This window comes from Petaurus breviceps, unplaced genomic scaffold (genome assembly GCF_028583685.1).
Source record: "Petaurus breviceps papuanus isolate PSGF00001 unplaced genomic scaffold, PetGlider_PUasm1.0 582, whole genome shotgun sequence".
Taxonomy (NCBI): Eukaryota; Metazoa; Chordata; class Mammalia; order Diprotodontia; family Petauridae; genus Petaurus; species Petaurus breviceps.
In genome coordinates this window covers 15,135,764-15,147,681 of record NW_027186390.1, presented here as the reverse complement: position 1 = coordinate 15,147,681, position 11,918 = coordinate 15,135,764, and the positions used below count along the sequence as shown (strand labels likewise).

Below are 11,918 nucleotides of genomic sequence, written 5' to 3'. Positions count from 1 at the left end.
GTTTTTAATATCTACAAAGAAACATACACTACTGTCACATTTGTTAGCCTTGAAATCATATAATGTGGATATTATCTTTCATGTCTGATATGAATGTCTCCTGTTGTAGTTTAAGCACATATACATTCTAGTGTTTTTAGAAACATAGAACAATTTAATTACCATCTATCGCATAATCCTTCATACACATAATTTAAAAAATTGTTTAGTTGTGAAATTATCCTGGTATATCAGAGTCAAGAATATGGGAAAAGAGTCTATGTAGCCAATGGGATCACTGCTTTTATTTAACCTGTACAGAATAAATTGCGAATTTTGAATAAAAAGGCAGAACACAATCTAAGTTAATATGTAGAAAAATAAAATTTTGGCAAAGTAAAAACTGTTATATTGGGAAAATAAGTAGTATGCTAGTATTTTCTGTACTCACCTAGCAGTGAAATATGTTACAGATATAATATTTTAAGAAATCAGTTTCATGGGTATATAAAATTTTGTATAAGTTAATTTAATGGAATTTACAGTGCATATTGAAAGCATGATACAAATGGTAATTTTAATTTTCTTATATTAATAAGGAAGCACAGATTGCTACAGGTAGCACTTAACATAATTCACATCAAATTTATAATTTGTTACACATCTTTGCAGTTCAGCAAATGCCCTCAATACTGGTAAAAACAATTCTAAAATATTGTTCACTTAGGACAGAAAATAACTTTGTCTACATTAAAAAAATGACAAGATTTTAATATATACTTATTTAATTCAGGTATATAGAATTTTACATGAACTTAAAGAGGGATGAAAATATTTAAAGAGTAATAGAAAATCATTAGTTTTGTAGTTTAAGTGTTCAAAAGCTTATGTAACTGTTGATTGATTTGGATTTATGTAACCGAAACTTGGAACATAAAAAAGTAGTGAAAGTTCACATTACCTTTCACACATTTCTAAATATCAAATTACATCTGTTTTCCATGAACCTAATTTGAAGTATAATCAAAGATTAAAATGAAACAAAACAAAAATCTAGGAATAAGAGAATTTCTTTTAAAAAAATTGAAAATTACCTAGTATCCCAAGGTAATATGTAAACAAACCTTTATGCTGCTCAATGAGTTGCGTCCAGTTCCTATAATAAACTGTTAAGTGGCATCAGTTGTATAGCATTCACTTTATTGTATGTGACTTTATGTAGGTAAAGGTTTCATTCATTAATTTTGCTACATCATTAAAGTAGCAGAGAGGGGTTAACCTCAACTATTATACTTATTTAAAAATAAACTGACAGAATTAGGCATCTGTCTTCAGAAAAGCCAACAGAATTTTTCTATGTATTCTAGGTAAGTTTTGACCTAAGACTTTAATACCATCCTGAACAGCCATGCAATTAAACAACCTTGGGAGATATTGTGTAAGGTAGAACATGGAGCAGTTTGCACATTTTTGTTTCTGGATAATATAGCCAAGGTAAAGCAAATCCAGGTCTTTTTCAATGGTTGCAATGTTTCATATACTTAGAGCTCTATAAAACTAGAGCCACTAGTATATAAGTATATGTACATATATACTTTAAATAAAGCCTCTTGTCTGCTTTAAAATTTAAGGGTGGTTTGTTTTTTTACTGGTCAGTCATCTCAAGGGGGCAATAAATAAAAGTAAAAAAGGCTGAACTGTTTTGCATATTTTTGTGGAAGAATGTAGAACATTTACACTTTTAGAGTTCCAGAAAGGTCACTGTATGAACTGAACAGCTTATGTACAACATCTGTGCATTTTACTTGGCTGAGTATTTTAATGCAAGAGCTCCTCTTGGTCAAGAAGACAGAGTTATTCTTGTCCAAATCCCTCTGTCTCTTCTATTGCAAAAAGCAGTTTCTCCTTTAGTTGTTCATAGCTTTTATATGGTGGTAGATCCAAACGATTAAAGCTGAATAAGAAGAGATAAAATGAATCATATGTATTGTACAGAACCATATTTAAGAGAATTAAATTTTCAAACCCAAGTTTGATACACTGATAAAATGTATGTATTGAGTTTGCTAAATAGTTATTTGTTGTAACCAAAAGCATTTTGAAAATAGCTAATTTCTTTGCTTGTATAATTAATACTGTTGTAAAGTCACTGAATTATCTACATATCTAGAGGCAGTAAGGTGATTCACTAACTAAAGCTGTGGACCCAGACTGAGGAAGACACAAATTAAAATCTGGCTGCAGACACGTACTAGCTTAGTGACTTTGGTCACTTCATCACTGTTTGCTTGTTTCCTCATTTGTAAAATGGGGATAATAAAAGTAACTACCTCCCAGAACTGTTATAAAGATCAAATAATTTTTTGTAAACTGTTTTGCAAACCTTATAATACTATAAAGCATTAGTTATTATTAATAGTATTAAGCTTTTAAAATCTTATTGTCTAGATATAGATATAAATACAAATATATCAAAGAATTCCCACAGAAAATTGAAAATAGTCAGTACTTGCTTAATGTAACTGGATCTTTAGGCAGCCCTGCCTCCTCCATAGCTCTGTTGCCCTGCTCTGCCTAGAGGGGAGGATCCCTGGCCTGGGGCTACACTGGTTCCTCACCCTACCTCATCCCACTCCCATCCCAGGAGCCAGAGCTCAAGATGGCATGGGGTCCTCCTGGGTTGGGGCCGGCTCCTACTGCCTAGCCACTGGGGAGCTGAATTTGTGTAACGTGAATTTCTGTAAAGTGAGAACAGTGTCTTTATAGCCACATAGGGTAGATGAAGATCATGCATATTAAAAGAAAATTATTCAATTACCTGCATTCCAAAATTGTGCAAATATTTGTCTGCCTATGTTTGCCTATGTTCCAGTTTCTTATGACACCTCTAGTTCTTTGTCTTGGTACATACACACTCACGTGTATATGCATATATATTTCTTTATCCATTCAAAGCATTCCACTTCTCTGCCCTCTCCTCCTACATGCCCCTGCAAACTCTATGCCCCAAAATAACTTTCTATGCTTTAAAGGAGTTTACCTCCTTGATATTTAATGAATATTTAACTATATACAAAATCTCAAATGTTAATATTCCTAAAAGAGCAAAAGAACAATTTTTCTGGTCACAACAGTAGCTGAGGATGATGAATGTCTATATAGGAGGCATGACACTGCAAGAAAAGAGCATTAGTTAGGAACCAGAAAATGTGGGTTCCATTGCCTCTTCTCTTCATCTTGTTTGGTCCTAATTACATTAAAAAAATATTTAAAATACTGAATTGTAATACTTACTAAATAAATACTTATTAACATAATTAATGTAATACTTATTAAATAAACTCAAAAGTAGGTATTTCCAGGCATGCCTCATGGTAGAATCCGATTATGAGATGTTTGATACTAGTTTATGACGTATCAGAAACATATTTATATGCTGTAAACAGAGGATTACACCTCAGAACCAAGAGATGCTTAAAGCTCCCTTCCATTAAAAAAAATCATTAAACTTACCATGTATGACTTCGTGGTAACCAGGTTTCTTTGCCTACTTTTTCAATGCAAAACTTCTGAGGACCATTACTTCCTGAATTAGGGAAATAAGATTTAAATGTTTGGCAAATATGTTTATACTTAGCAAGCAGTTAAATTTCTGAATGATTATAATGTAGTTGAGCCAAGAGTTTTGCTCAAATTATTAGTAATTCAATTAGTTTTTTCACCCTTTTCTTACATCTACCTGGCACCAATTCTAAGTCTTAGCTCTGGCAAATGACCCCATTTAAGCTTCAAAGAACACAGATTTAGTTAATCTAAGGCACATTGCTAGTCAAAATGTTATTTCCAAAGAAAGAGAAATCTAACAATTGCACTGCCCATTCATAATTATAAATGAACCTACAAAGCAACTGTAATGAATTATGCATACCCATGAGCTCAGCAAATCCTCCTAAGGGTAGTCGGCAGGTTCCAGTGACAAACTGCATTAGACGCATTCTAACTTCATTGTCTGTCTCTTTCACAAACTATAAAACAAAAATTATTGCAACTTAAATCAACACAAAACCAATAACAAATTGCTGGGGCCTGAAATATTTAAAACATCAAAATAAAACAATGAAACTATCTGGAAAATCATATAGCCTGGAAACAGCAGTATGTAATAATGAACAGAAAAAAATGCCAGTATGAATTTTAATGTTATTTTCAGTTATATGCTAAAGAAAATTATTGATAAAATTTCTATTTTAAAGGTATAGCAGGGATGGCTAAGTGGCGCGGTGAATAGAGCCCCGGCCCTGGAGTCAGGAGGACCTGAGTTCAAATCCGGCCTCAGACACTTAACACAAAAAATAGCCGTGTGACCTTGGGCAAGTCACTTAAACCCAATTGCCCTCCAAAAAGCAAAAAAAAAAATAGCAGGCATTTTTTAAAAGACAAAATTCTTACCAAGATTTTTAATACTTATGGAACTAGTTGTTTTTCTACACTCAGACAAATAGTTTCTTCACATAATTAGAATTCAATGAATCTAAAAGCAGATTTCAGTAGATGGTTTCAAAGTTAACAAATATTCAAGAAGCTCAACCTTCTAAATGGTGATATTCCTTCCATTTAAGAGATGAGCATTATTAGGTCTTTTTCTCAAGGTGACTGGGGAAAAAGGAAAATATGCTCTAAATATATGTTCTAAAATATTTACAGTAGCTTTCTTTGTAGTGGCAAAGAACTGGAAGTTGAGGGGATGCACATCAACTGGGGAATGACTAAACAAGTTGTGGTAAATGACTATGATGGAATACTACTGTATTATAAAAAATAAGCTAGTTAATTTTAGAAAAACACAGGAAGACTTGCATGAAATAATGAAGAGTGAAATAAGCAGAACCATGAGAACATTGTACATAGTAACCGCAACACTATTAAAAGTATAACTATGAACAAGTAAGTTAAGAGTATTATGATTACTCAAATCAACTACAAAGGACCTATAAAGGAAGATGTTATCAACCTCCAGAGAAAACTGGTAAACAGAAGTGTGAGTAGTATGTTTAACATATATATATGTGTGTGTATATATATATATATATGTATATGTGTGTATATATGTATGTGTATATATATATATATATATCTGCCTCAAATGGTGGGCTTCTCTAACATGGAGGGTTGAGGGAGAAAAAAATTAAAAAGTACACAGCAAAGAAATAAAGAAAACTCAGAAGAAAGCACAGAAAAGCAAGGTAATTTTTTTTTTCCATTTTTCAAATGCTTTATTAACTTCTGATTTACAGTATTCATTTCCCCTGGATTTTGAGTTACAAATTTTCTCCCCATTTTCCCCCTACCCAGTGCCCCAAAATAGCAGTCCCACAGGATATCCCCTCCTCCAATCTGTTCTCTCCCATACCCCTTTTGACTTTTCCAGTAGGGCATGGTGGATCTCTATGCCCCAGTGCCTGTATATCTTATTTCCCAATTACATGTAAAATGGTATTAATAATAGTGTGTGTATATATCTAAATCTATATCTATATGAACATTTGATTTCAAAACTTTGAATTCCAGAGTCATTCTCTTCCTCCCTTGTCACCCACCCTTACTGGGAAGATAAGCAGTTCAGTATAGGTTGTACATGTGTAACTAATGCAAAACAATAACATAGTAGATATACTGTAAAAGACTGACTATATTTCCCTCCCTCCTATCCCACCTCCCACTTGTTCTATTCTCTACTTTGATCCTGTACCTTTACAAAAGTGGGTGCTTCCAACTTCCCTCCCCCTCAGCCTGCCCTCCCTTTCATCATCCCTCCTTTCATCCCCTTCCCCCTACTCTCCTATAGGGTGAGATACTCTATTTAGTGTGTATTTCATTCCCTCCCCAAGCCAAATTCAATGAGAATAAGGTTGAGCCATTCCCTTTTGCCTTCCTATTCTTCCCTTCCATTGTAACCATTTTCCCTTGCCTCTTATATATGATAGCTTACCCCATTCTGTCTCTCCCTACCTCCTCTCATTATATTCCTCTCTCACCTTTTAATTTCACCTTTTAAGTATCATCCCTTCCTATTAAATTAGTCCTGTGCCCTTTATCTATGTATACCTGTAAACATATATACACACATTCACATATGTATTCATATGTCCATATACCTTATATACAGACATATATATATATATATATATATATATATATATATATATTTCCTTCAACTATTTTCATACTGAGAAAAGTTTCATAAGTTACAATTATCGTTTTTCCATGCAGGAATGTAAATAGTTCAACTTTGATAAATTCCTTAGGATTTCTTTTCCCTGTTTACTTTCTCATGCTTCTCTTGCTTCTTGTATCTGAATGTCAGATTTTCTATTCAACTCTGGTTTTTTCAGCAAGAATGCTTGAAAGTCCTCTATTCCACTGAATGACAATATTTTCCCCTGAAACATGATACTCAGTTTTGCTGGGTAGGTGACTCTTGCTTTTAATCCCAGCTCCTTTGACCTCCGGAATATCATATTGCAAACCCTTTGATCCCTCAGTGTAGAAGCTGCGAGATCCTGGGTTATCCCGATTGTGTTTCCACAATATTCAAATTGTTTCTTCCTGGCTGCTTGTAATATTCTCTCCTTAATCTGGGAATTCCGGAACCTGGCTATAATATTCCTAGGAGTTTTCTTTTGGGGATCTTTTTCAGGAGGTGATTGGTGGATTCTTTCAACCTCTATTTTGCCTTCTGGTTCTCCTTGAGAAGTTGTCCTTGAGAACTTCTTGGAGGATGATTTCTAGGTTCTTACTTTGATCATGGCTTTCAGGTAGTACAATAAATTTTAAATTATCTCTCCTGGATCTATTTTCTAGATCAGTGGTTTTTCCCATGAGATATATCACATTGCCTTCTATCCTGTCATTTGTTTGGATCTGTTTAACAGCATCTTGATTTCTCATAAAGTCATTAGCTTCCATTTGCTCCAATCTAATTCTGAAGCAATGATTCTGGAAAAATTTCATCTGGCAAATTTGGCTTTTCAAGGCATTCTTCTCCTCATTGCCTTTTTGAGCCTCTTTTGCCATTTGAGTCAGTCTATTTTTTAAGGTGTTATTTTCCTCAGTCAGGCTGTTGACTCTCATTTCATAATTTTCTTGCATCGTTTCTCTTCCCAATTTTTCCTCCACTTCTCAAGGTCCTTTATGGCCTGTAACCAGCTCATATTTTCCTTTGAAGCTTTTGGTGCAGGAGTTCTAACTTCACTGTCTTCCTCCTGTTCCATGCTTTGCTCCTTTTTGTCCCCAAAATAGTAGTCTAATGTTGGAATCTTCTGTCTGCTTTGTTTCCTTTGCCTGGTCATGTTGCCCCTCAGTCACTTGACCCCTGGGCTTTTTGCCACAGTAGGACTCTGCCACCAGATGGGAGCTTCCGTCCCAAATGCTGGGATTTTCTCAGCTGCCGAAGGTATTAGATGGGTGCCCTCTCCGAGGCCTCCATATGCTCTGGCAAGCTGGACACACACCCAAGGACCTCCACCCTAGACTGCAATCCAGATCCAAACAGGTTAAAGCCAGAGTGATTACCCCTCAGACTGGTCACTTGGTCCCCCTTCAGTCTGCAGGCCAGGAGCTGAAGCTGCCACGTGGTGCTGGCTGGCTGTACAAGGTGTCCCAGCAGCTTCTCGCCCTGGGGGCAAAAGCCGAGGCACTCCCACTTACTGGGTCCAAAAGTCCATACTGCACTGATATCTCACTTTGTCCATCTATGTGTTGATAATTCTGGAAAAGGCCACAGCTGCTGCTGATCTGAAGTCCCTCTGGCCAGCCGCTGGTAAGGCCTGCCCTGGAGTTAAAACCTCCCACTCACGGGCCTAGGCTCAGCTCCCAGAGTGCTGTGCCTATTCTTGCTGGCCTGCCGGGCTGTCCTCAGAGGGACATTAGCTTCTCTGTGTCATTTTGTGGGTTCTGTAGCTCCTAAGTTTGTTCAGAGTCCCCTTTTTACACACTGATTGGGGAAGGTGGAAGCCGGAGTCACTTGGAGGTCCTGCTTCTACTCCGCCATGTTGAGTCTGCCTCAGCAAGGTAATTTTTAAAGTGATGTGTAGTATTAATTACACAGTTGTCAAAAAATAAAAATAAACAGTGAAATGGAAATTAATGGTTTTATATTGAATCCTTTTTTGTGTTGTGTTGTATACCTGAAAATGCTTTTTTTTCTTTTTATATTTAAGTTAAAAATGAATGGAAAATTTTTTTAAAAAGATGAGTTAACTGATGATGTGCTCTCAGTGAAAGATTAATCAATTGCAGAGTAAAGACTCAATGAGATCATGTATAGAGTTGGAAAGTACCTTAAGAGGTCATTGAATCCAACTTGCTTGCTTTACAGATGAGCAAACTGAGGCCCATAGATTAACTGACTTGCCCAGCAAAACATAGCTGATAAGATTAAGGAAAAATGGGAACCACTGGTAGTCTTGATTCCAAGTACAATGACCTATCCATTATGCAGTGCTTCCTCCTTGATGGATAACATTTTAAAAATAATTTAAAACTTCAAAATTAGTCCTTTAAATCTCTAGGATAAGAGACCAGAGTAATTCTGACAAGCTATTAAAATGTTCATGTTAGAGGCAATGATGGAAATACACTTTACAGCCTCAAACACTTATTAGTTATGTAACTGTGGTCAAGTTACAACCCGTACTGTTCCTAGAAAACAACAACAAAAAAAAGAAAATGTACTTCTAATACTTTTAAGAATCTATGTTTTTACTGATATGGTTTAGTGATACAGACCATAAACTCCCCATCCACCCCATCCTGTCCAAAGTCTTGTCCATCCATGTTCTTCCATATAGGTTCACTGTCAGGGGCCATCTTATGTATTGAGAACTTTCCTCAAGAGCTCTTGACAATGCAGGGGAACAAGGAATTCTATAAATTTACCATCAATTATCCCTCATGCTGTCTACCTTACTGACCCTATTTTTTTTCTCCTAGTCATGGAACTCTCTGATAATATCTTTTACCAATCATTTTCCTGCATAATTCTCTATTGGTAATATATTACATCCTGTCTGTATCCATCATAAGCCTTTACATTATCCTTTGGATATCTCTGAAGACTTGATTTTTTGTTTCCAATTTGTTTTCAACACTTTAGGGGTCATTAAAAAACTCTGAATTTTTTTCAAAGACTATAACTTCATCTTGTCCTCTTATTTAACTCTGATCACTTTACTATCCATAAGCACAGTCCAGTCCATTCAAGGCATATGCAACGTATGAACCCTGCTTATGGGCTGGTCAGCTATGTGCATATTACAACTGAGACAACTGGTATTTTTCACCCATTTATCTTTCCTATGTGGTTAGTTAGGGCAATGGATAGAGCAAAGGGCCTAGAGTTAGAAGATCTGATTTAAAATCCAGTCTCAGACACTAGCTATGTGACCCTGGGCAAGTCACTCAACCCCTATTTGCCTTAGTCCCTCATCTATAAAATAGGGACTGCCAAAGGAAATGGCAACCCACTCCATTATCTTTGCCAAGGAAACCCCATGGATAAGTCCATGGGTCTTGAATAAACAACTCAAAGATAACAAAGTGGTTAGTTAAGGCACACTCAATGATCATGGGTCTCATTTAGGAAGTTCAGCAGTGTTCCAAGGCTTGATATAATCAGTAAGAGAAGATTTTTATCCATAGGAAAATGCTTGTTTCATTTTTATTTTATCATAAGCTTCCTTTATATGGTAAAAATTATCTCTGGTAGGCAAGTTTTTCTTTGTTTTGTGCCTCATTTTATATTATTAATGAAATGATCAATGAAGAAAAGTATGGTTTTTTTTGCATGTAAACCCCCCCCCATACACACTTCATTTATTTATTTTTTTAACATTTGCTTTGAAAACTTTGAGTTCCAGATTCTTTCCCTTCTCCCCTCCTCACCCACCCCACTGGGAAGACAAGCAATTCAATATAGGTTATACATGTGTAGTTATACAAAACATTTATTTCCATAGTAGTCATATTGTGAAAAACTAACTGTATTTCCCTCCATCCTATCTTGTTCCCTATTTATTCTATTTTCTCCTTTGACCCTGTCCCTTTTCAAAAGTGTTTGCTTCTAACTACCCTCTCCTCCAATCTGCCCTCCCTTCTATCCTCCCCCCTCTTATCCCCTTCCTCCCTACTTTCCCGTAGAGTAAGATACCCAATTGAGTGTGTATGTTATTCCCTCCTTAAGCCAAATCCAATGAGTATGATTAATTTTCACCTTCCTGCTCTTCCCCTCCATTGTAACAACCTTCTACTGTCTCCTTTACTTGACAGAATCCACCCCATTCTATCTCTTCCCCCAATATATTCTTCTCTCACCTCTTAATTTTATTTTTTGATATCATCCCTCCACATTCAACTCACCCTGTGTCCTCTATGTATACATGCATACACACATATGCATACATACACACACATACATACATATATATTTCCTTCAACTATCCTCATAGTAAGAAAAGGCTGAGTTACAAATATCTCTTGATGTAGGAATGTAAATAGTTCAACTTTAATAAGTTTATGATTTCTCTTTCCTGTTTACCTTCTCATGCTTCTCTTGCTTCTTATATTTGAAAGTCAAAATTTCTGTTCAGCTCTATTTTTTTTCATCAATAATGCTTAAAAGTCCTCTCTTTCACTGAATGTACATATTTTTTCTTGAAGTATTATACTCAGTTTTGCTGTTTAGGTGATTCTTGGTTTCAATCCTAGCTCTTTTTTTTTTTTTTTTTTTGGCTTTTTTTGGGAGGGCAGTTGGGGTTAAACGACTTGCCCAAGGTCACGAGGCTAGTAAGTGTTAAGTGTCTGTGGCCGGATTTGAATTCAGGTCCTCCTGACTCAAGGGCCCGTGCTCTATTTACTGCGCCACCTAGCCACTCCAATCCTAGCTCCTTTGACCTCTGGAAAATCATATTCTGAGCCCTTCTATCCCTTAATGTAGAAACTGCTAGATCTTGTGTTATCCTGATTGTGTTTCTACAATATTCCAATTGTTTCTTCCTGACTGCTTGTAATATTTTCTCCTTGACCTAGGAACTCTGGAATTTGGCTATAATATTCCTAGAATTTTCTTTCAGGGATCATTTTCAAGAGGTGAATTCTTTTTTTTTTTTTTTTTGGAGGGGAGAAGGCAAGGCAATTGGGGTTAAGTGACTTGCCCAAGGTCACACGGCTAGTTTTGTGCCAAGTATCTGAGGCTGGATTTGAACTCAGGTCCTCCTGATTGTAGGGCCTGCGCTCTATTCACTGCACCACCTAGGCACCCCAATCGGTGAATTCTTTCAATTTCTACTTTGCCCCCTGGTTCTAGAACATCAGAGCAATTTTTCCTTGAGATTTCTTGAAAGATGATATCTAGGTGCTTTTTTTGATCATTGCTTTTAGGTAGTCCAATAATTTTAAAATTATCTCTCTTGGATCTATTTTCCAGGTCAGTGGTTTTTCCAATGAGATATTTCACATTATATTCTATTTTTTCATTTGTTTGGATCAGTTTTATAGTATCTTGATTTCTCATAGTCATTAGCTTCCATTTGTTCCTATCTAATTTTAAAGGAATTATTTTCTTCAGCAAGCTTTTGAAATTCTTTTTCCATCGGGCCAATTCTACTTTTTAAGGCATTCTCCTCATTGGCTTTTTGGACCTCTTTTGACAATTGAGTTAGTCTATTTTTTAAGGTGCTATTTTCTTCAGTCAGGCTGTTGATTCATTTTTCATGATCTTCTTGCATCATTCTCATTTCTCTTTCCAACTTTTCCTCTACTTCTCTTACTTGATTTTCAAAATCCTTCTTGAGTTCCTCCATGGCCTGTGACCAATTCATATTTTTCTTGAAGGCTTTTGATGCAGGAGTTTTTACTTTGTTGTCTTCTTCTGGTTCTATGTT

General features: G+C 35.8%; 1 protein-coding gene across 8 annotated transcripts in view; it reads right to left on the bottom strand.

Moving 5' to 3' along the window:
* Positions 1-258: 258 nt before the first annotated feature.
* Positions 259-11,918, bottom strand: part of WWP1 (WW domain containing E3 ubiquitin protein ligase 1) — a 147,311-nt gene continuing 135,651 nt past the window's right edge. For all 8 annotated transcript variants that reach the window (XM_069103616.1, XM_069103611.1, XM_069103614.1 and 5 more), the window contains 3 exons: positions 3,908-4,004; positions 3,493-3,565; positions 259-1,933 (listed from right to left, as the gene is read on the bottom strand). In XM_069103616.1, coding sequence (XP_068959717.1) covers positions 1,834-1,933; positions 3,493-3,565; positions 3,908-4,004 — 270 coding nt within the window. In that variant the 3' untranslated portion in view covers positions 259-1,833. The remainder of the gene's footprint in view (positions 1,934-3,492; positions 3,566-3,907; positions 4,005-11,918) is intronic.